This window comes from Panthera tigris, chromosome B4 (assembly GCF_018350195.1).
Source record: "Panthera tigris isolate Pti1 chromosome B4, P.tigris_Pti1_mat1.1, whole genome shotgun sequence".
NCBI classification, from domain to species: domain Eukaryota; kingdom Metazoa; phylum Chordata; class Mammalia; order Carnivora; family Felidae; genus Panthera; species Panthera tigris.
In genome coordinates, this window is record NC_056666.1 from 80,349,384 (window position 1) to 80,375,563 (window position 26,180).

Here is a 26,180-nt window from a genome sequence, read left to right on the forward strand (position 1 = left end):
GTTGTGTTGAAATTAACAGTAAACTTGAATAATACATATTTCACTTGGAGTTCAAATTCTTGTTTGAACCTTAACCAGTTGTGTTACCTTAACCAGTTGTATTACCTTAGGCAAGTCTAGTATCTGTCTTTAATTTACTCATGTGTGTAAACTTAATGGTGTAATAGATTTGAGAGTATTCTGTCAACTATGAGGTCTTTTTAATGTGAGTGTTGTGCGTGATGAGAGAGAAATAGCAGAAACTTTATTTGTTGACTTTCTGTTATACTTTTAAGCAGAAATTTGCCATGGGTGACAAGGGAGGAGACAACCACTCAGAAGTGACTGACTTCATTCTTGTAGGCATCAGGGTCCGTCCAGAGCTCCACAGTCTCCTCTTCCTACTATTCCTGGTTGTTTATTGGATGGTCCTTCTGGGGAACCTTAGTATGATTGGCATCATTGTGACCGATCCCCGGCTGAACACACCAATGTATTTCTTCCTAGGCAATCTCTCCATCATTGACCTCTCCTACTCCACTGTTATTGTACCCAAAGCCATGGTCAACATCCTATCTCAGAAAAAGACCATATCCTTTGCAGGCTGTGTGACTCAGCTATTTCTTTATGCACTTTTCATGGTCACCGAGGCCTTTGTCCTGGCAGCCATGGCCTATGACCGCTTCATCGCCATCTGCAATCCACTCCTCTACACTGTCCGCATGTCAAGAAGCCTCTGTATCCAGTTGGTGGCTGGTTCCTATCTCTGTGGCTGGGTCAGTTCCATCCTTCAAATCAGTGTAACATTCTCAATGTCTTTCTGTGCTTCCCGAGTCATTGATCACTTCTACTGTGATTCAAACCCCATCGAGAAGATCTCCTGTTCCAATATCTTTATGAATAAGATGGTGTCCTTCAGTCTGGCTGTCCTCATTATTTTGCCCACAATACTTGTTATTGTGGTATCTTACATGTATATTGTGTCCGCAGTTTTAAAAATCCGCTCCAGTGAAGGGAGGAAGAAAGCCTTCTCCACTTGCAGTTCACACCTGGGAGTTGTAAGTTTGCTCTATGGAACTGTTTCCTTTGTCTATCTCACACCTCCAAATAACGCTGAACTTCGTAAAGTGGCTTCAGTATGTTACATTTTGTTCACACCTATGCTGAACCCTTTAATCTATTCTCTAAGAAATAAAGATGTTAAAGATGCCATGAAAAAAGTCATATGGAAGAAAAAAGTTTTACTTTAAATCTGCTTCCACTTGTTTTACTGTTTCTTGCCCCAGTTGATTGTGTCTGCTTGATCTTCCAGACTCAAGCGTTTAAAGCTAGGGTTAATTTAAAAAATAAACACCCCCACTAAAGAAAAACCCACCTTTAACTGTTTTTATTCCGCAGCATTAATAAATAATATCCTATAAGGAAAGCTCCAAACAACATATTCACTTTTTCGCAAGGCAATGTTAAATCTGAAAGTTCTGGACACCATGAAAGTTTGCTGCATTTCTACAAAGAGTTATGAATTTCTCATTCTCCAGGTAATACATTGTTACATACATGGGGAAGTATAGAATTTTATAGTTTCTCTTCCTTGTATGCCAAGGTAAAATTGAAATACAGAAAATACCTACTATAATGATTAACTCAGAAACTGTGTGAGCCAATGGTTTATATGCAAATGATACTCCATATAAATGTTACTGTTGTATCTTGTTTTCGATGTCATGCAAAATATTAGAAAACATGTGCATAATGAGGAGGAAAAGGAAAGGTAAAATAACCAGCGATCTTTGTTAAATTAAAGTGGCTAAAGTAGAAGAAATATGTGAAAATTGCATTGATTTTGTAAATTAAGATATTCTATTTGACTTTCCTTGAATGGTACGGCCATTTCTACTTTGCTGTCACACAATGAAAACATTTTAGGATGTTTATGATATTTTACAATTCATGTCCTCTATCGTTCGGATAATAAAAATTATCGGTAAAGAGTATGCAGTTAGTGAAAGCACCATATTGAAATGAAGTCAGCTTGAAAATCTCAGTTAAAAATATCACAAGGCCTTCCAATAACCTTTATGAATAGTTGGATTATGTGTGTACATGCATGTGTTATGTTTGTGTATGTATGAGTGTGTTCATTTTTATTTTTCTATTTTTATTTTTTTAATGCTTATTTATTCTTGAGAGAGAGAGAGAGAGAGAGAGAGAGAGAGAGAGCATGAGCAGGGGAGGAACGGAGAGAGACACAGAATCCAAAGCAGGCTCCAGGCTCAGAAGTGTCAGCACAGAGTCTGGTGTGGGGCTCGAACCCATAAACCATCATGACCCCAGCTGAAGTTGGACACTCAGCCGACTGAGCCACCCAGGCGCCCCTGTATGAATGTGTTTATTAGTTTGGTAAAGGGATAATAGAAATATGATTAATCCTAAACATCAAATGTCAATTGGGAGAAGAAGAGTTGTTCATCCCACAGATTTGAGAGGTATCGAGGGAAGACCAGTTCCAGAGAGAGTCATAGCAAGTTACTGTTTTTACAAGTACTATAAGTAATACTTCTACTACATAATCAATGCTTACATCCAGACAATAGCAAATGTGAAAAATACTCCCATCCTAAGAAGTAAAATACAGTGAATAGTTTTGTCCGTGTACTTGGTATTGTGAAAACCTAAAATATGAGTATCTTATTAGGTCTTTTTTCAGCTTTTGTTTAGATAGCGAAGCCTTCTTTGATGAATGCACAAGGGCGTGCATTTTGTGGGTCAATGTTTGTTAGGGTAAGAGACTTGATATATAGTTATTCTTAATTAAGAGATAAAGAGAGAAGCAAAATGATTTTAAAAATCAAGGTTATATTTATCCTCTCCATCTTAAACCTGTGAATAAATTTACCATTGTTCTTGGTACTCAGATGCTACTGTTTAATTGATATTCAGAAAAACATCATTTGAGAGCAAAATAGGAAACCAGATCGGCTTGGGAAAGTGATTGTTGGCATTGATTGTTATTAGTCTGGAAAACATCCTTTTAGGCTTAGGTTTTACTTATTTCCCTTGGATGCCCATTAGTGTTACAACGTTGCTCTGTGGTAGATCTAACAAGTGTGGGTTACTAAGGACTGCTGGGAAACGATTAGAATATTGGATAAGAATATAGCCTAGATGTGTTTGCTTGTTAGTTTTTAGTCTGGTCGATTCTATTTCTTGTTTTATAGCCGTAACAGAGAACAGTATTCCAGTGTGTAACTTTCACGAGTGGCATTGCTGAAACCACTTCCAATGTCTGAAGGAATCTGAGAAAGTTGAAAACCAAGGCATAATACTTTCAAAGGTGCTAAATACGATCCCTATACTTTTCTTTTAATTTCAATGAACATTTTCCGTAGTAGCTTTTTTTCTGGGTCTTATATGAAAAGTAGTGCCTAATTTATATATCTTGTTACTTGTGCCATTAAGATCCCATCAGGACACCCCAATGTCTTACCAACATTTTGTTGGCTTTCATTGACAAGGTCTTTTTTTTTTTAATGGTACATGGATTGTTTGTGAAACACTGATATATCCGAGTGACTTTGAAGATTACATTTTGCGACATATACATCATAAATTGTTATTTAGAGTGGACTTTAAAATTATACGCAAAAATCCACATGAAGAAATCTTTTAATAGTGATACTGTCTTGAGAGGCTGAAGATTGAATTTGCTATCTCAAACATTGTTAACTTATTTGTACTGTATGATTCATCTTCCTTGATTACAAGTTTTTGGACATGCACATATATTTATTGTTCTGTAACATCATGTATTGCATTTTGTCTTTAAATTTTATGTATTGTTGATGTTGACCTAACATTTAGTGTAACAATGCAGAACTTTGGTGAGGGCATTTATAATAATATTTTCTATTGCCAGGATGCTAACATTCTCTGACTTAGATAGTTACAAATGATAATTAAGCACTGAGTGGAAACTTCACTAATATAAATTAAAATGACTACATTAAGCATCTGTGGATAAACACCCAAAGCTTACTTCATTGTCTTTCATTATGATAGTTTCAACTTCGTATTATGAAATTTAAATTGTTATGGTGATTAGAGAAGCTGAACTGAATAGATACTGTAAAATGTGATGTTGAATTGATATTGGACTGTTATTCTTACTCTTGTGAGTCAAGTATGAGATGTCACTTTGCCCGATCCCCTGAAAGCAGTATAGGTCATAAAATCAATAAAAGTTTTGAGTGTGTGTACGCTATTCTTCTAGAGATGTCTTTGAGCACAAATCTACTTATGCGTGAGGTCTGGAAAGGGAGGGGCAGGAGTTGGAAGAGATGGGATAAGAAAAAAGGCAAAATATCCTGGAAGTGAAAACATGAAAACATTTCAAAGTAATTTCTTAATTATTATAACTTGGTAAAGAAAAAAGACAAAAAACCAAAAAACTTTAATCGAAGACTGCTTTTTATATTTGTTACTGTAATTAAATATGGATTCTAGATTTTTGAAATGGGTTCTTCTTCCCTTATCAACATTTAAAATTCATCCATTTATTCACACTGTTTGGCACCGTGGTGACTGTCACCAGTTCCTTCAATAGAATGTCTTGTACTTAGGTGTCTTTTGTGACAACTTACAGGAATTAACTTTGGATGACTTAAGCAACAGCTAAATAATTAGATATATAAATTTTGTTTGGCTCTGGCTGCACATCCACAATTGTAAGGCTGGAGAGGATGAGTTGTGAGTCAGTATTCCAAGAAATTAGACAGTGGAAAATAGACAAATAATTTCTAAGTAGGATCCAAACTTGTCTACTGCCACACTATTGGAAATATTTACTTCACAAAGTTCAGCTCTTTGTCTCTCTGCTGATTAGTTCTGAGACAAGGTCTAAATATTTTTAAAAGTCCAAAAAACGTTTGGTATATACTTTTCTTCGGTGTTTGTCACCTGAGAATTAGTTACCAAAATATTTAAGGAAGGGTTGTTGGGAGGGTTTCAGTTCACACCTTACTCAAGAGTATTGAGCCTTCTCTACATTCTAGTGGCTGTGTGTGAACCAACTCAGTCTAGGAATTGGAGAATGAACATGATCTGAGTCATGGCGGCTTAAGTCAGGTGTCTCCCTCTCTCTACCTCTCAGAAGACGCCCATTGATTTTATTCCTAGACACCTCATGGTTAACTAACCTTACATGGAGATTATTGTACCACATTTATCCTTTTTGACTAATAAGCCAGAGCTGCTACTATCATGTTAACCAAATCTTCCTTTGCTCTCTCAGTCAGATGCCACAATTTGAGCTCTGTCACTGCCCTGCTTCCAGTGAAGTCCGGGAGCCACTGAACTTTAATGTCTCGCACCAACATCTTTAGAAGCATCACAGATGCTTTGAAGGTTACTGGTTTTTCCCTCTGTCACCTGTGCAGGGAAAATTTTCTGACATCTGTGGGGCACCTAACCAGGGAGTATGAGACCAGACCATCTATGGTTAATCCTCCTCAGCACCACTATCTCCTAAAGAGATTGAATTTCTTTTTCTAAGGTTTTCTCAAAGTGTTTCTAGTGTCCCAGCTTTTTAAATGACATCCATTATTAGTTAATGGTTTGGATTTATCAATCCAGCAAACTATTAGTCCTCTACTTATTTTCATGAACCAGCTCTTTAGTTTTCAAATCTCTGGTAAGTACAAATTCTACCCAATATCTTTCCCCCTCTCCAGTAAAAAAGCCTTCAAAATTTATTCACACCAACATACTTTGCATTTTGCCAGTATGTATCCAAAAAATATTCAGTTTTAAGCCATTTTCCAAAAAAATCTGCATCTGCATTGGAACAGCATTCCTGTCTCAGAATGCTGGGTTCTGATTCTAGTAACTGTGCTCACGAAAATTAGGAGTAGGATGAAAGGGGAATTTAACTTCTTCCTTCAAGAAATGTCCTCAGGAGTAGTAACATCTTAAAGTAAGTAGGAAAGAGCTCCAACAGGGATATGAGTGGATTTTGTTTCCTATGCAAAGGTGGTTGGGGTAGAGTGTAAAAAATATCAGGGGGGCCTGGGTGGCTCAGTTGGTTAAGCGTACGACCCTTGGTTTTGGCTCTGGTCACGGTCTCACGGTTGTGAGATCGAGCCCCATGTCAGTCTCTGCATTAAGCATGGAGCCTGATTAAGACTCTCTCCCTCCCTCTCCTTCTGCTCCCCCCTTGGTTGTGATCTCTATCTTAAAAAATAAAAAAAAAAATAAAAAACTAAGAATAAAAAGAAATGTCAGGATATTCCAAGTGTTTTAAGTAATCTTACATACCCAGATGGGCAGAGTTTATTTGTGTAAGAGATATTGGAAGTATGAATTGACATATTTTGTAGTCAACAAACCAAAAGAAATCACACTCTGGGGGTGCCTGGGTGGCTTACTTGGTTAAGTATCCGACTTCGGCTCAGGTCATGAACTTGTCATCCATGAGTTCAAACCCTGCATCGGGCTCTGTGCTGACAGCTCGGAGTCTGGAGCTGCTTCAGATTCTGTGTCTCCCTCTGTCTCTGAGCCCCTCCCTTGCTTGCACTCTGTCTCTCTCTGTCTCTATGTCTCTCTGGCTCTCAAAAAGAAATCAACATTGAAAAATTAAAAAAAAAAAAAACGCCAAAGCATACTCTGGGATTGAATTTTCTGGTGTTTCATCTCTGCAACTATAAAACATAAGAGATCATCTTATAGAGCAACAGAAGTTTCCTGTACAGAGGTGCGAATTTAAAAATCTGCGCTTAATTTTTGTTTTAAGTTATCAGAAGTACTCATACTATGTTGCAGGCCTTGAATCAATGATACCATGATTTTATCTCATGATGGTGACTGTATTGTCTACCACATTCTCGCTTTCATGGGCATAGGGTTCTATTTAACCATTTATTTAATATGATAAGTTCGTAGACAATTTTGCCACAAATAATGTGAACATATAGGTTCTATTCCCAATATAAAATAGAGTTTATTCTTCTTATATTTTTGACTAATTTTACCTGATGTAGTTACATCTATGTACTCTGAAACCAATTTTGGGTATTTGTTTAGAGTTCTGGGTGCAAGTAATAAAAACCGAGTTCAGGAACCTAAGCAGGAAGTTATTTATTAGAAGGCTAAATGTATTGGTAACATGCAGAATTGATAAAGAGGCAGAAGAAAAAGATTGAAAATAGGTCAAGACCAAACACACTGCAGAGAATGAAGTAGGACATTCAGTATGGTATAGCGGGGAGTCATTTGAAGAGAATGTCACAAGCCGGAAATAGTAGTATTGTCTGAGTCACTCTGCTGACTTCACATTCTGGTGAGGAAGCATTGTCTTGGCCTTCCTTTGTTATGAGCCCATCCATTTACCGAGGGAAGATGGGACACCTAAATTGAGTCCAGCAGACTCTATCAAATTGGAAACGGTTAATGCCTCAAAAATAAACCAGGCATTATTAAGAAAGGGGAAATAGAAACCAGAGAGCAAAAGAGCAATATCTAGCCACTCTACAGTTACAATTTCTCAATTCTTAGAGGACATTCGATCAGAGCGATGCGTGGATAATAATAATTTTGTCGTAAAATGTATTATTGTTGGGCTGCCTAGCATCTTAATACCTTCTTCTATGCGGGAAACTTGCTAGTGTGCAGTTATTGGTGGGAAGCTTACTCTCACTACTTTTTATGGAAATCTGAAGATTGAGATGTTTGTCTCTCTATTCCTGGAAACTAGAACATGGGTATATGACCAGGAGTCAGACAACTTGATGCTCTTGCCTGGGACTTTGAATTTGGAGAAAACTCAGCAGTTTAAAATGAACACTGTTGGTAGCAATGACAGGATCTAATGCATGAAAAACTTTGCACTGTTGCTTGTGGTGGCATTTCACTGTCCCGAGGTACTGATGATGGTGACACAAGGATGGTTCCCAATACAGAGCAGCATGGTGGTGGCATTTTTTGTTGTGAGTCTGGATGTCCAGAATTAGTTTCTACTCACTTTCTGAGTCAGGTTTTCTACCTTTCTGTAGATTTTTTTGAATTTCCCCTTATGTATTTATTTTTAAAAACAGCTTTATTATGGGAATGCAAGCTGGTGCAGTCACTCTGGAAAACAGTATGGAGGTTCCTCAAAAAATTGAAAATAGAACTACCCTATGACCCAGCAATTGGACTACTAGGTATTTATCCAAGGGATACAGGTGTGCAGTTTTAAAGGGACACAGGCACCCCAATGTTTATAGCAACACTATCAGCAATAGCCAAAGTATGGAAAGAGCCCAAATGTCCATCGATGGATGAATGGATAAAGAAGATGTGGTATATGTATATAATGGAGTATTACTGGGGAATCAAAAAGAATGAAATCTTGCCATTTCCAACTATGTGGAGGGAACTAGAGGGCATTATGCTAAGTGAAATTAGTCAGAGAAAGACAAATATCGTATGAATTCACTCATATGAGGACTTTAAGAGACAAAACAGATGAACATAAGGGAAGGGAAACAAAAATAATATAAAAACAGGAGGGGAACAAAACAGAAGAGACTCTTAAATATGGAGAACAAACAGAGGGTTACTGGAGGGGTTGTGGGAGGGGGGATGGGCTAAATGGGTAAGGGGCATTAAGGAATCTACTTCTGAAGTCATTGTTTCACTATATGCTAATTTGGATATAAATTTAAAAAATAAAATTAATAAAAAAACAGCTTTATTGAAGCATAGCTGATATAAAAAACTGGACATATTTAATATATGCAATTTAATGAATTTGGAAATATGCATACACCAGTGAGGCCATCACTATCATCAAGGTAGTAAACATACCCATAACCTCCAACAGTTTCCTCCTGCCCCATTTTTGTTTTTTTTGTTTGGTTGGTTTGGATTTGCTTTGCTTGCTTGGTTGTTTTATTTATTTATTTTTTAATTTTTTAAAAATGTTTTTATTTATTTTTGAGACAGAGAGAGACAGAGCATGAGCAGGGGAGTGGCAGAGAGAGAGAGAGGGAGACACAGAATCCAAAGCAGGCTCCAGGCTCTGAGCTGTCAGCACAGAGCCCGACGTGGGGCTCAAACTCACAAACCGTGAGATCATGACCTGAGCCCAAGTCAGATGCTTAACTGACTGAGCCACCCAGGCACCCCTGCTTGGTTGTTTTAATGGTAAGAATACTTAACATGAGATCTACCCTTTAAAAAATGTTAAGTATACTGTATGAATGGTTAACTATAGGTGCTTGGTAAGTGAAATAAGCCAGCCACAGAAGAACAAATACTACATGATTCCTCTTGCTGACGTCTCTAAAATAGTTAAGCTTATGGAAACAGAGTCAAAAGGGGTTCTCAAAGGCTAAGGGAAAGGAAAATGGTGAGTTGTCATTTTCCAGGGATCGAGCATCAGTTATGCAAGATGAGTCAAGAAATCTAGAGATCTGCTGTACAACATAGTGCCTATAGTTAACAATTCAGTATTGTAAACTTAAAATTTTAAGAGGGTAGATCTCATGTTATGTGTTCTCTTGATTTCTTTAGCCATTCTTCTATTGTTGAGTGCTCACTTCATTTATGTTTTTGCTACTAAAAACTGCTCTAGTAGACATCCTCTGCACATGTCCTTACATACTGTCAGGGTTTTTTCTGCATGAAATACATTACCAAAAGCAAGATTTTTAGAACCAAACTTTTTTGCATCTCAATTTTCGTAGATGTTTCTTAACTGTTTTCCATATAAAAATATGTATCATGTTGACATTAACAATGCAGGCATTTCCTTGTCTTACATCACACCCAACACTGGGTGCTATCAATCTTAATTTTGTCAATCTGACGGGTGAAGAATACATTGTTCAGACACTTCCAACACTTTTGCTCTTATTGTTCTGATATTTGAAAGTGTAGCTTGGACACAGCACTTAGTCGTGTTGTTAATTTGGTCAGAAGATATTTGCCTTTAAAAAAATTTTTTTTAGACATTTATTTATTTTTGATAGAGAGAGACAGAGCACAAGTGGGGGAGGGGGCAGAGAGAGGGAGACACAGAATCCGAAGCAGGCTCCAGGCTCTGAGCTGTCAGCACAGAGCCAGATGCGGGGCTCGAGCTCACAAACCACGAGATCATGACCTGAGCCAAAGTCAGACGCTTAACTGACTGAGCCACCCAGGTGCCCCAGATATTTGCCATTTGATTTCTATAGTTAACCAAATTGCATCTTATTTTTTGTAACACTGATTTTTGGATTTATTTCTTTGACCAGATTTTGTGATTTCTGTTTCTGTGTGTCTTCTTTTTTCTTCCTATCATCTTTTGGGTTGGTTATTTTTAACATTATTATTTTTAGTATTTATCCGAGAAATTTCTGCAGCCTCATTTAACTTATCTAGGGTCAATTACTAAATTTTTAACATTTTCCTAAACAATACAAGGCCTTAGAGCTCTTTAATGACTTCATTTTTTACTCGGTTGCTTTCATTTTAGTCTTGTCTTACTTTTGAAACTTATATAACATTACATAATATTATGGTTCATTTAAATTTATCAATCAGCTTAATCCTTTTTTTATTCATCATTCTTTTGCCATCACATATGCATTTGGGGATCACACTCCTCTTCCTGAAATTGGCCTTTAATATTTGTGCCACAAAATATTGTTTTGAAATATTATACATATTCATTTAAACTTAATTCGAATGAAAGCAAACCTATTCTGAAATTGTTTTGTTTTGTTAATTTGGAGGAGGAATGAAATGATAAAGAATCTTGGTAGAGATAACTAATCGGTATATTGCATATATATATATATATATATATATATATATACATATACACACACACTAGGCTTTCCACAGGCAACATAATGTTTGAGATTGCAACCAATTGAATGAAGGAGCAGATAAGAAAATTTAGCTCTTTTCTATTAAGTAAAACATTAGAGAAATTTGCAAAAATGAAAAACAATGCTACTTGGGTGCCTGTGTGGCTCAGTTGGTTAAGGTTCCAACTCTTGATTTGGCTGAGGTCATGATCTCATGGTTCATGAGTTCGAGCACTGTGTCAGGCTCTGACACCACAGAACCTTCTTGAGATTCTCACTCTCTCTCTCTCTCTGTGTCCCTCCCCCACTTGTTCTCTCTCTCTCTCTCTCAAAGAAATAAAGTTAAAAAAACACCCCAAAACACACAGCAAAAAAGCTCAATGCTTCTCTTCTTACTATTTTGTTTGGACCAAATAGCTATTGTTCATAAAATGTTATTTATGCTAACATGAAATGGTCTATTTTTACTTTTCTTTTAATAATTGGAGTCCATTCTTTTTTTTCTGTGAACACTTATTTTCCAGTTATTTTAAAAAAACCATACACACAGAAGAAAATTTAAACTTCTCTGATGACTTATTTACATTGTCCTAAGTACTAATCACAATGTAATCTTTAAATTATTTGCTGAGACCTGGGGAAGATGGCCGCGTAGGAGGACACTGGGCTCACCGTGTCCTGCTGATCACTTAGATTCCACCTACACCTGCCTAAATAACCCAGAAAACCGCCAGAAGACTAGCAGAACGGATTCTCCGGAGCCAAGCGCAGATGAGAGGCCCACGGAAGAGGGTAGAAAGGGTGAGAGCTCCACGGACTGGCGGGAGGGAGCTGGGGCGGAGGGGCAGCCCGCTGGCCAAGCAGAGGCCCCGAGTCTGGCTTGCAAAAGTGGAGGGGCCGGACGAAGTGTGTTCTGACAGCAAGTGGGACTTAACATCTGGAAGGTTATAAGCTAACAGCTCTGCTCGGAGAACGGGAGGGCTGGAGGACAACGGGAGGGAGAGTTGTTGAGCCCCAGACGACAGAGCCCAGCTTGGCAGGGAACAAAGGCACTGGCCAGCGCCATCTTCCTCGCCCATCCCCCAGCCAAAATCCCAAAGGGAACCGGTTCCTGCCAGGGAACTTGCTTGCACCGCACAAACACCCAACGCTGTGCTTCTGCGGATCCATCCCTCCGGCAGGTCTCTGAAGTTTCCAACTCTTCGCAGGGCTGCAGGGCCCCTCCTGAAGCGGATCTCTGAAGGAAAAGCGAGCTGAGCCTGTCCCTCCTGCCCCTGTGCACCTTGCTGACCCACCCCAGCTAATATGACAGATCCCCAGCAGCACAAGCCTGGCAGTGTGCAAGTATCCCAGAAGTGCCACCCCACCCCATAGTGAATCCCGCCCCTAGGAGAGGGAAAGAAAAGGCACATACCAGTCTGACTGTGGCCCCAGTGGTGGGCTGGGGGCAGACATCAGGTCTGACTGTGGCCCGCCCACCAATGCAAGTTATTCAAGACAGCACAGGGAAAGTGCCCCGAAGATCCGCACCACTCCAGGGACTATCCAAAATGATGAAACGGAAGAATTCCCCTCAAAAAAAATCCAGGAAATAACGACAGCTAACGAACTGATCAAAAACGATTTAAACAATATAACAGAAAGTGGATTTAGAATAATAGTCATAAAATTAATCGCTGGGCTTGAAAACAGTATAAAGGACAGCAGAGAATCTATTGCTACAGAGATCAAGGGACTAAGGAACAGCCAGGAGGAGCTAAAAAATGTTATTAATGAGCTGCAAAATAAAATGGAGATGACCACGCCTCGGATTGAAGAGGCAGAGGAGAGAATAGGTGAACTGGAAGATAAAATTATGGAAAAAGAAGAGGCTGAGAAAAAGAGAGATAAAAAAATCCAGGAGTATGAGGGGAAAATTAGAGAACTAAGTGATGCACTAAAGAGAAATAATCTACGCATAATTGGTATTCCAGAGGAGGAAGAGAGAGGGAAAGGTGCTGAAGGTGTACTTGAAGAAATAATAGCTGAGAATTTCCCTGATCTGGGGAAGGAAAAGGCATTGAAATCCAAGAGGCACAGAGACCTCCCTTCAGACATAACTTGAATCGATCTTCGGCACGACATATCATAGTGAAACTGGCAAAATACAAGGATAAAGAGAAAATTCTGAAAGAAGCTAGAGATAAACGTGCTCTAACGTATAAAGGGAGACCTATAAGACTCGTGACCGAACTCTCTACTGAAACTTGGCAGGCCAGAAATGAATGGCAGGAGATCTTCAATGTGACGAACAGAAAAAAATATGCAGCCGAGAATCCTTTATCCAGCAAGTCTGTCATTTAGAATAGAAGGAGAGATAAAGGTCTTCCCAAACAAACAAAAACTGAAGGAATTTGTCACCACTAAACCAGCCCTACAAGAGATCCTAAGGGGCATCCTGTGAGACAAAGTACCAGAGATATCGCTACAAGCATGAAACCTACGGATATCACAATAACTCTAAACCCATATCTTTCTATAATAACACTGAATGTAAATGAACTAAATGCGCCAACCAAAAGACATAGGGTATCAGAATGGATAAAAAAACAAGACCCATCTATTTGCTGTCTACAAGAGACTCATTTTAGACCTGAGGACACCTTCAGATTGAGAGTGAGGGGATGGGGAAATATTTATCATGCCACTGGAAGTCAAAAGAAAGCTGGAGTAGCCATACTTATATCAGACAAACTAGACTTTAAATTAAATGCTGTAACAAGAGATGAAGAAGGGCATTATATAATAATCACAGGGTCTATCCATCAGGAAGAGCTAACAATTATAAATGTCTATGCGCCAAATACAGGAGCCCCCAGATATATAAAACAATTACTCACAAACAAAAGCAACCTTATTGATAAGAATGTGGTAATTGCAGGGGACTTTAATACTCCACTTACAGAAATGGATAGATCATCTAGATACATGGTCAATAAAGAAACAAGGGCCCTGAATGATACATTGGATCAGATGGACTTGACAGATATATTTAGAACTCTGCATCCCAAAGCAACAGAATATACTTTCTTCTCGAGTGCACATGGAACATTCTCCAAGATAGATCATATACTGGGTCACAAAACAGCCCTTCATAAGTATACAAGAATTGAAATCATACCATGCATACTTTCAGACCACAATGCTATGAAGCTTGAAATCAACCACAGGAAAAAGTCTGGAAAACCTCCAAAAGCATGGAGGTTAAACAACACCCTACTAAAGAATGAATGGGTCAACCAGGCAATTAGAGAAGAAATTAAAAAATATATGGAAACAAATGAAAATGAAAATACAACAATCCAAATGCTTTGGGATGCAGCGAAGGCAGTCCTGAGAGGAAAATACATTGCAATCCAGGCCTATCTCAAGAAACAAGAAAAATCCCAAATACAAAATCTAACAGCACACCTAAAGGAAATAGAAGCAGAACAGCAAGGACAGCCTAAACCCAGCAGAAGAAGAGAAATAATAAAGATCAGAGCAGAAATAAATAATATAGAATCTAAAAAAACTGTAGAGCAGATCAACGAAACCAAGAGTTGGTTTTTTGAAAAGGTAAACAAAATTGATAAACCTCTAGCCAGGCTTTTCAAAAAGAAAAGGGAGATGACCCAAATAGATAAAATCATGAATGAAAATGGAATTATTACAACCAATCCCTCAGAGATACAAGCAATTACCAGGGAATACTATGAAAAATTGTATGCCAACAAACTGGACAACCTGGAAGAAATGGACAAAGTCCTAAACACCCACACGCTTTCACAACTCAATCAGGAGGAAATAGAAAACTTGAACAGACCCATAACCAGTAAAGAAATTGAATCGGTTATCAAAAATCTCCCAACAAATAAGAGTCCAGGACCAGATGGCTTCCCAGGGGAGTTCTACTAGACGTTTAAAGCAGAGATAATACTTATCCTTCTCAAGTTATTCCAAGAAATAGAAAGGGAAGGAAAACTTCCAGACTCATTCTATGAAGCCAGTGTTACTTTGATTCCTAAACCAGACAGAGACCCAGTAAAAAAAGAGAACTACAGGCCAATATCCCTGATGAATATGGATGCAAAAATTCTCAATAAGATACTAGCAAATCGAATTCAACAGCATATAAAAAGAATTATTCACCATGATCAAGTGGGATTCATTCCTGGGATGCAGGACTGGTTCAACATTCGCAAATCAATCAACATGATACATCACATTAATAAAAAAAGACAAGAACCATATGATCCTGTCAATCGATGCAGAAAAGGCATTTGACAAAATCCAGCAACGTTTCTTAATAAAAACCCTTGAGGAAGTCGGGACAGAAGGAATATACTTAAAGATCATAAAAGCCATTTATGAAAAGCCCACAGCTAACATCATCCTCAATGGGGAAAAACTGAGAGCTTTTTCCCTGAGATCAGGAACACGACAGGGATGTCCACTCTCACCGCTGTTGTTTAACATAGTGCTGGAAGTTCTAGCATCAGCAATCAGACAACAAAAGGAAATCAAAAGCATCAAAATTGGCAAAGATGAAGTCAAGCTTTCACTTTTTGCAGATGACATGATACTATACATGGAAAATCCGATAGACTCCACCAAAAGTCTGCTAGAACTGATACATGAATTCAGCAAAGTTGCAGGATACAAAATCAATGTACAGAAATCAGTTGCATTCTTATACACTAATAATGAAGCAACAGAAAGACAAATAACGAAACTAATCCCATTCACAATTGCACCAAGAAGCATAAAATACCTAGGAATAAATCTAACCAAAGATGTACAAGATCTGTATGCTGAAAACTATAGAAAGCTTATGAAGGAAATTGAAGAAGATATAAAGAAATGGAAAAACATTCCATGCTCATGGACTGGAAGAATAAATATTGTCAAAATGTCAATACTACCCAAAGCTATCTACACATTCAATGCAATCCCAATCAAAATTGCACCAGCAATCTTCTTGAAAGTAGAACAAGCAATCCTAAAATTCATATGGAACCACAAAAGGCCCCGAATAGCCAAAGTCATTTTGAAGAAGAAGACCACAGCGAGAGGCATCACAATCCCAGACTTTAGCCTCTACTACAAAGCTGTCATCATCAAGACAGCATGGTATTGGCATAAAAACAGACACATAGACCAATGGAATAGAATAGAAACCCCAGAACTAGACCCACAAACGTATGGCCAACTCATCTTTGACAAAGCAGGAAAGAACATCCAATGGAAAAAAGACAGTCTCTTTAACAAATGGTGCTGGGAGAACTGGACAGCAACATGCAGAAGGTTGAAACTAGACCACTTTCTCACACCATTCACAAAAATAAACTCAAAATGGATAAAGGACCTGAATGTGAGACAGGAAACCATCAAAACCTTAGAGGAGAAAGCAGGAAAAGACCTCTCTGACCTCAGCCGTAGCAATCTCTTACTCGGCACATCCCCAAAGGCAAGGGAATTAAAAGCAAAAGTGAATTACTGGGACCTTATGAAGATAAAAAGCTTCTGCACAGCAAAGGAAACAACCAACAAAACTAAAAGGCAACCAATGGAATGGGAAAAGATATTTGCAAATGACACATCGGACAAAGGGCTAGTATCCAAAATCTATAAAGAGCTCATCAAACTCCACACCCGAAAAACAAATAACCCAGTGAAGAAATGGGCAGAAAACATGAATAGACACTTCTCTAAAGAAGACATCCGGATGGCCAACAGGCACATGAAAAGATGTTCAACATCGCTCCTTATCAGGGAAATACAAATCAAAACCACACTCAGATACCACCTCACGCCAGTCAGAGTGGCCACAATGAAGAAATCAGGGGACTATAGATGCTGGAGAGGATGTGGAGAAACAGGAACCCTCTTGCACTGTTGGTGGGAATGCAAATTGGTGCAGCCGCTCTGGAAAGTGGTGTGGAGGTTCCTCAGAAAATTAAAAATAGACCTACCCTATGACCCAGCAATAGCACTGCTAGGAATTTAGCCAAGGGATACAGGAGTACTGATGCATAGGGGCACTTGTACCCCAATGTTTATAGCAGCACTCTCAACAATAGCCAAATTATGGAAAGAGCCTAAATGTCCATCAACTGATGAATGGATAAAGAAATTGTGGTTTATATACACAATGGAATACTACGTGGCAATGAGAAAAAATGAAATATGGCCTTTTGTAGCAACATGGATGGAACTGGAGAGTGTTATGCTAAGTGAAATAAGCCATACAGAGAAAGACAGATATCATATGGTTTCACTCTTACGTGGATCCTGAGAAACGTAACAGAAACCCATGGGGGAGGGGAAGGAGAAAAAAAAAAAAAAAGAGGTTAGAGTGGGAGAGAGCCAAAGCATAAGAGACTGTTAAAAACTGAGAACAAACTGAGGGTTGATGGGGGGTGGGAGGGAGGGGAGGGTGGGTGATGGGTATTGAGGAGGGCACCTTTTGGGATGAGCACTGGGTGTTGTATGGAAACCAATTTGACAGTAAATTTCATATATTAAAAAATAAAAAAAATTAAAAAAAAATAAATAAAGTGAGGATAAAAAAAAAAAAAAAAGAAATAAGCCATACAGAGAAAGACAGATACCATATGTTTTCACTCTTATGTGGATCCTGAGAAACTTAACAGAAACCCGTGGGGGAGGGGAAGGAAAAAAAAAAAGAGGTTAGAGTGGGAGAGAGCCAAAGCATAAGAGACTCTTAATAACTGAGAACAAACTGAGGGTTGATGGGGGGTGGGAGGGAGGGAGGGTAGGTGATGGGTATTGAGGAGGGCACCCTTTGGGATGAGCACTGGGTGTTGTATGGAAACCAATTTGACAATAAATTTCATATATTGAAAAAAATTATTTGCTGAAAATATAGACACACCAATAGATTATTTAAGCATAGGATGATTGAGACAGCAGTGATGAGACTGGATTTATTTTCATACTGCATCTTATTTTTTGTCTTTTTAAAGTTTTTAAAGTTTTTGTTTAAATTCCAGTCAGTTAACCTACAGTGTAATATTAGTTTCAGATGTATAATATAGTGATTCAAATATTCCATACATCACCCAGTGCTCATCACTAGTGCATTCCTTAATCCCTATCACCTGGTTCACCTATTCCCAACAGCCCCCCCCCCACCCGACCTCCCCTCTGGTAGTCATCAGTTTGTTCTCTATAGTTAAGAGTCTGTTTCTTGGTTTGCTCTCTCTGTCTCTCTTTTCTTTTTTTCTTTTGCTTGTTTGTTTTGTTTCTTAAATTCCACATGAGTGAAATCATATGGTATTTGTCTTTCTCTGACTGACTTATTTCACTTAGCATAATACTTTAGCTTGATCCATGTCCTTACAAATGGCAAGATTTCATTCTTTTTTATGGCTGTGAAATATTCTATTGTATATATATACACATCTTTATCCACTCATCCGTCAATGGACACTTGGGCTGTTTCCATAATTTGGCTATCATAGATAATGCTGCTGTAAGCATCATGGTATGTTTATCCCTTTGAATTAGTATTTTTGTATTCTTTATGTACATCCTTAGTAGTGCAACAGCTGGAACATAGGGTAGTTCTATTTTTAACTTTTTGAGAAACCTCCACACTGTTTGCCACAGTGGCTGCATTAGCTTGCCTTCCCACCAACAGTGCAGGAGGGTTCCTCTTTTTCTACATCCTTGCCAACACCTGTTCTTTCTTGTGTTGTCAATTTTAGCCCATATATTCTCTATTCTGGGTGCCACTTTATGCTTTAATATAAATCCTTGGCATTGCACCTTGTATCATGACTGGACACACATATTGTAAATATTTAAAAAAAAACACTTCTGTATATTATGATGTTTTGACATCTTAAAGACTCTTCTGGCTGGGGAGAGACTGTCCCTCCTGGGGCTAGCAGATCAGAGGTAACCAGCCAGGAGCATGCTTTTGATAGGTAAATAACCAATCCAGAGCCATACCTCCCCTATCAGACCCTTACCTCCAAAAGGGGATATTCCTCTGCCTCGGTCATTTCAGGGCTGGGTACTGAGCAAGTGGGGACCACAACTATAGTTAGAGCCAACAGAAATTATTCAAACTAGCCAATCCTAAACCATTTATGTGGCCCTACCTTGCCTTTCCTGTGGAAAAGCCAATAAAACCTATGGTCTAAGCCCTCCACCTCTACCTAATTTGAGGAGGGAGTATCATGAAGTGATTTTATTCAACAATAAGCCATAGCTGATGAGGACTTCCTGAGTTCCATCTTGGGGTCTTCCCCATGGTCCTCCAAGGCATAGGGTAACCCCTGCCCCTTTCCCCCTTCTTCCTGGGACCTGTGAGCAAAATAAATTTTCTTCTAAGCCTCCTTGTTACCTCCTGCGGCTGCACCAACTTTACCATATCATATCCAACAGGCACATTCTTAGAGAAATGAATCTACAGTTAGTAGCAGAAATATTCCTGGAAATCATTCCCAGCTAGGATAGCTAGCATTGCCTTATTACATATAAGTGTGACTGAGAAACATAAACTATACCTCACTGAAAGTTTTTAAAATGTATTCTCAACTCAAAGTCCCGTTACCTGGATCCAAAATGCAATTGCTACTTCAATACTACCTGACCTGAAAGGGAATATCAGAGAATGGAGCCAGCAGGTTTAATTGATTGCAGGTAACATATTTTTGCAATTTTTAAACACATTGCTAGATAAACATATTGCTAGGCGCTCCCACCCCTTAAGTGACTTCAAAGGGGATCCTGCAGGTTGGGGCCCTTAACCCTGCTCTTCTTCAGCTTCATGACGAATATGCCTCTGATCATGGCATATCTTTCACCTCCTTCATGCCTTATTTGATATCTTTCGCTCACTTTATAGTGTTCTTTAAAAGATCTTGTTCTTTAAAAGGCCTTGCACACATAATAAAATCTATTTCTAAATATAACCCAATTTTTATTATAAAAGGGATATTTTCTTTCTCTATTACATTTTCTAATTGCTTTCTGTTTGTATAGAGAAATATTATCTTGAGCACATTGACCAAACTCATGTATTAGTCCTCATAATCTCATACAGATTTTTTGTATATTTTATTGTATGGCATTGTGGGCAATTATTTTGCTATATTAGTACTTTTTACCCCCTTCCAATTCTTATGTGCTTTCCTTACTGCATTAGCTATCACCTGTAGTGAAATGTTGAAAGACAGTGCTGATCACAAACATCCTTAAGTTGCCACGACTAAGGTGAAATATTTATGAACTTTTACTATGATTTTCAGTATAAGGCTTTTGGAGACAAATGTTTAAGTTAAGCAGCATTCTTTCTAGGCCAGTGCAGTAACAGATTATTTTTCTATATCATCCAGGGCAATCATATGTTCTTGTCCTTTAATCTACTGATACTGGGAATGAAATGGATTTTTCTCATGCTGAATCTTTATATCTTTACATAAAATATCTCTCTTGTGCATAATATAAGTTTTATAATTTAATGTCTCATGTCTTTCTAAATTTTTCTTTCCAGACTATTGGTATAACTGGGACTCACATTTTTTGGTCTTTTTTTCTTAATATATAGGGTATATTATATGAGTTAAGTATCATTTATTTATTTTTTATTCCCTGCAAAAGAATGCCTTTATGCTAGGCTGCCCTGTAAAATCTTCAGCATATGATAGGTTACGTGAGATCTTTTCAACATTTAAATTTCCTCTTTACTAAAATTTTGTATTTTGTAGAAAGATTGTATTTTGAAATTTTTTATTTTTGTAGAAAATTATTCTTTTTTTCTTTGTAATATGTCATTCAGAATTTCTGTTGTAATTAAAACTATCTATTGATTTGTAGAGTTGAGATATCTATATTTATATTTTTTATATTTATTTACTTTCCTTTCTGATTTGCGAGAGAATTAAAATAAATGCTTATGATTTGGAAGGTCATTTTATTATTTAGTTTCATTGTTATAATTTTAAGGTCATTAATTGTCACCAGGTTATTTCTTCCCTGTTATTTTCATTCCTAAACATTTCATAAGTTATATTTTTGTGTTATTTTAATATGTATAAATTATTTGGAAGCTTTATTATTAGAAAAGCTCTCCTACCTGTGCAAAACTGCCCATTATATACCCTTATGATATTATTTATATCAATACATTTGTCATATTAAATATGAAGTTTGGGCATAGATTTGTAGTCCCATCATGACTTTGGCTACACTATACTGCTATATCTGTTATGTTTTTCCCAACTACTATATTTTTAATTTACTATAGTATTTTTGTTATAGACAAATCTCCTGTCAGCAATATATAATTGGACTTTGTTTTACATTTTTAGGTATTTTAAATCCAACTTAGAGTGTTTTAAAAATAATCATAGAGGCAGCATATAGATGGGTCTTGTGTTTTTATTCATTCCATCACTCTATGTCTTTTGACTGGAGCATTTAGTCTATTTACTCTCAAAGTAATTATTGACATGTGTATATTTATAAGCCATTCTGTTACATGTTTTATGGTTGTTTTTGTAGTTCCTGACTCTTGCTCTCTTCTCTTGCTCTCTTGTCTCATGATTAGTTACTTTATTGTTCTCTCTCTCTCTTTTTTAATATAATTTATTGTCAAATTGGCTAACATACAGTGTGTAAAGGGTGCTCGTGTTTTTTGGGATAGATTCCCTTGGTTCACTGCTTACGTAAAACACCCAGTGCTCATCCCAACAAGTGCCCTCCTCAATGCCCATCACCCATTTTCCTCTCTCTCCTGCCCCCATCCACTCTCAGTTTGTTCTCTGTATTTAAGAGTCTCTTATGGTTTGCCTCCCTCCCTCTATGTTTGTAACTATTTTTTTCCCCTTCCCTTTTCCCATTGTCTTCTGTTAAGTTTCTCAAATTCCACATATGAGTGAAAACATGATATCTGTCCTTCTCTGACTGACTTATTTCACTCAGCATATTACCTTCCAGTTCCATTCACGTTGCTGCAAATGGCATGATTTCATTCTTTCACATTGCCAAGTAGTATTCCATTGTATTAAACCACATCTTCTTTATCCACTAATCAGTTGATGGACATTTGGGCTCTTTCTATAATTTGGTTATTGTTGAAAGCGACTGCTATAAACATTGGGGTACATGTGCTCCTATGAATAAGCACCCCTTTTCCCTTTGGATAAATTGCTAGTAGTGCTATTGCTTGGTTATAGGGTAGGTCTATTTTTAACTTTTTGAGGAACCTCCATATTGTTTTCCAGAATAGCTGCACCAGTTTGCATTCCCACCAACAGTGCAAGAGGATTCCTGTTTCCCCATATCCTTGCCAGCATCTCTTGTTTCCTGAATTGTTCATTTTAGCCACTCTGACTGGTGTGAGGTGATATATCATTGTGGTTCTGATTTGTATTTCCCTGATAATGAGTGATGTTGAGCATCTTTTCATGTGTCTGTTGGTCATCTGGATGTCTTCTTTGGAAAGTGTTTATTCATGTCTTTTGCCCATTTCTTCACGGGATTATTTGTTTTTTGGGTGTTGAGTTTGGCAAATTCTTTATAGATTTTGGATAATAACCCTTTATCCAGTATGTCATTTGCAAGTGTCTTCTCTGATTCTCTTGGTTGCCTTTTAGTTTTGTTGATTGTTTCCTTTGCAGTGCAGAAGACTTTTATCTTGATAAGGTCTCAATAGTTCATTTTTTTTAACGTTTATTTATTTTTGAGACAGAGAGAGACAGAGCATGAATGGGGAGGGTCAGAGAGAGAGAGAGGGAGACACAGAATCTGAAACATGCTCCAGGCTCCAAGCTGTCAGCACAGAGCCTGACACGGGGCTTGAACTCACGGACCGCAAGATCATGACCTGAGCCGAAGCCGGACGCTCAACTGACTGAGCCACCCAGGCGCCCCTCAATAGTTCATTTTTGGTATTATTTTCCTTGTCTTTGGAGACCTGTTGAGCAAGAAATTGCTGCAGCTGAGGTCAAAGATGTTGTTGCCTGTCTTCTCCTCTAGGGTTTTGATGGTTTCCTGTCTCACATTTAGGCCTTTCATCCCTTTTGAGTTTATTTTTGTGTATGGTGTAAGAAAGCGGTCTAGTTTCATTCTTCTGCATGTTGCTGTCCAGTTCTCCCAACACCATTTGCTAAAGAGATTGTCTTTTTTCCATTGGATACTCTTTCCTGTTTTGTCAAAGATTAGTTGGCTATACATTTGTAGGTTCAGTTCCGGGTTCTCTATTCTATTCTATTGGTCTATGTGACTGTCTTGTGCCAGTAACATACTCTATTGATGATTACAGCTTTGTAATACATCTTGAAGTCTGGGATTGTGATGCCTCCCACTTCGTTTTTCTTTTTCAACGTTACTTTTGCTATTCAGGGTCTTTTATGGTTCCATAAAAATTGTAGGATTGTTTGTTCTGGCTTTGAGAAGAATACCACTGCAGTTTTGATTGGGATTGCATTGAATGTATAGATTGCTTTGGGTAGTATTGATATTTTAACAATGTTTGTTCTTCCAATATATGAACATGGAATGTTTTTCCATATCTTTGTGTCCTCTTCAATTTCCTTCATAAGTTTTCTATAGTTTTCAGCATATGCATCTTTTACATCTTTGGTTAGGTTTATTCCTAGGTATTTTATGAGTCTTGGTGCAATTGTAAATGGAATTGATTTCTTGATTTCTTTTTCTGTTGCTTCATCATTGGTGTGTAGAAATGCAACCTATTTCTGTACATTGATTTTGTATCCTGCGACTTTGCTGAATTCATGTATCAGTTCTAACAGCTTTTTGGTGGAGTCTTTAGGGTTTTGCAGGTACAGTATCATGTGATCTGCGAAAAGTCAAAGTTTGGCTTCTTCTTTGCCAATTTGGATGCTTTCTATTTCATTTGGTTGTCAGTTTGCTGAGGCTAGGACTTCCAACACTATGTTAAACAACAGTGGTGAGAGTCGACATCCCTGCTGTGTTCTTGATCTCAGGGGAAAGCTCTCAGTTTTTCCCCATCGAGGCTGATATTAGCTGTGGGCTTTTCATATATGGCTTTTATGAGGTTGAGGTATTTTCCTTCTATCCCAACTTTCTTGAGGGTTTTTATTAAGAAAGAATTCTGTATTTTGTCAAATGCTTTTTGTACATCTAATGACAGGATCATATGGTTCTGATCCTTTCTTCTGTTTTGTGACCTATCACAATGATTTGCGAATATTGAACCCCTGCATCCCAGGAATGAATCCCACTTAATCATGGTGAATAATACTTTCGATATACTATTGAATTCAATTTGCTAGTATCTTGTTGAGAATTTTTGTATCCATGTTCATCAAGGATATTGGCCTATAATGCTCCTTTTTAGTGGGTTCTCTGTCTGGTCTGGAAATCAAGGTAATGCTGGCATTATAGAATGAGTATGAAAGCCTTCTTTCCATTTCTGTTTTTTTTTTTTGAACAGCTCGAGAATTATAGGTATTAATTCTGCTTTAAATGTCTGGTAGAATTCTCCTGGAAAGCTATCTGTCCCAGGATTCTTATTTCTTGGGAGATTTTTTTTTGGGAGATTTTTGATAAGTGATTCAATTTCTGGTTATGGGTTTATTCAAATTTTCTATTTCTTCCTATTTGAGTTTTGATAGTGTGTGGGTGTGTAGGAATTTGTCTATTTCCTCCAGGTTGTCCAGTTTGTTGGCATATAATTTTTATTTATTTTTTTTTCAACATATGAAATTTATTGTCAAAATGGTTTCCATACAATACCCAGTGCTCATCCCAAAAGGTGCCCTCCTCAATGCCCATCATCCACCCTCCTCTCCCTCCCACCCCCCATCAACCCTCAGTTTGTTCTCAGTTTTTAACAGTCTCTTATGCTTTGGCTCTCTCCCACTCTAACCTCGTTTTTTTTTCCTTCCCCTCCCCCATGGGTTTCTGTTAAGTTTCTCAGGATCCACATAAGACTGAAACCATATGGTATCTGTCTTTCTCTGTATGGCTTATTTCACTTAGCATCACACTCTCCAGTTCCATCCATGTTGCTACAAAGGGCCATATTTCATTCTTTCTCATTGCCACATAGTACTCCATTGTGTATATAAACCAGAATTTCTTTATCCATTCTTCAGTTGATGGACATTTAGGCTCTTTCCATAATTTGGCTATTGTTGAGAGTGCTGCTATAAACATTGGGGTACAAGTGCCCCTATGCATCAGTACTCCTCTATTCCTTGGGTAAATTCCTAGCAGTGCTATTGCTGGGTCATAGGGTAGGTCTATTTTTAATTTTTTGAGGAACCTCCACACTGTTTTCCAGTGTGGCTGCACCAGTTTGCATTCCCACCAACAGTGCAAGAGGGTTCCCGTTTCTCCACATCCTCACCAGCATCTATAGTCTCCTGATTTGTTCATTTTGGCCACTCTGACTGGCGTGAGGTGATATCTGAGTGTGGTTTTGATTTGTATTTCCCTGATGAGGAGCGACGTTGAGCATATTTTCATGTGCCTGTTGGTCATCCGGATGTCTTCTTTAGAGAAGTGTCTATTCATGATTTCTGCCCATTTCTTCACTGGGTTATTTGTTTTTCAGGTGTGGAGTTTGGTGAGCTCTTTATAGATTTTGGAAACTAGCCCTTTGTCCGATATGTCATTTGCAAATATATTTTCCCATTCCATTGGTTGCCTTTTAGTTTTGTTGGTTGTTTCCTTTGCTGTGCAGAAGCTTTTTATCTTCATGAGGTCCCAGTAGTTCATTTTTGCTTTTAATTCCCTTGCCTTTGGGGATGTGTCAAGTAAGAAGTTGCTACGGCTGAGGTCAGACAGGTCTTTTCCTGCTTTCTCCTCTAAGGTTTTGATGGTTTCCTGTCTCACATTCAGGTCCTTTATCCATTTTGAGTTTATTTTTGTCAATGGTGTGAGAAAGTGGTCTAGTTTCAATCTTCTGCATGTTGCTGTCCAGTTCTCACAGCACCATTTGTTAAAGAGACTGTCTTTTTTCTATTGGATGTTCTTTCCTGCTTTGTCAAAGATGAGTTGGCCATACGTTTGTGGGTCTAGTTCTGGGGTTTCTATTCTATTCCATTGGTCTATGTGTCTGTTTTTGTGCCAATACCCTGCTGTCTTGATGATGACAGCTTTGTAGTAGAGGCTAAAGTCTGGGATTGTGATGCCTCTCGCTGTGGTCTTCTTCTCCAAAATTACTTTGGCTATTCGGGGCCTTTTGTGGTTCCATATGAATTTTAGGATTGCTTGTTCTACTTTTGAGAAGATTGCTGGTGCAATTTTGATTGGGATTGCATTGAATGTGTAGATAGCTTTGGGTAGTATTGACATTTTGACAATATTCTTCCAGTCCATGAGCAC

The 26,180-nt window shown here is 38.0% G+C and overlaps 1 protein-coding gene across 1 annotated transcript; it reads left to right on the top strand.

Annotated features, from left to right (window-relative positions):
* Positions 1-287: 287 nt before the first annotated feature.
* LOC102971782 (olfactory receptor 9K2-like) lies at positions 288-1,229 on the top strand. The gene has a single exon (XM_007081438.2). It carries the CDS (start codon positions 288-290, stop codon positions 1,227-1,229), a length of 942 nt encoding a protein of 313 aa, XP_007081500.2.
* Positions 1,230-26,180: the final 24,951 nt, after the last annotated feature.

Excerpts from the sequence above, each read along its gene's own strand:
- LOC102971782 (XM_007081438.2), top strand. The coding sequence starts at position 288 with ATGGGTGACAAGGGAGGAGACAACCACTCAGAAGTGACTGACTTCATT.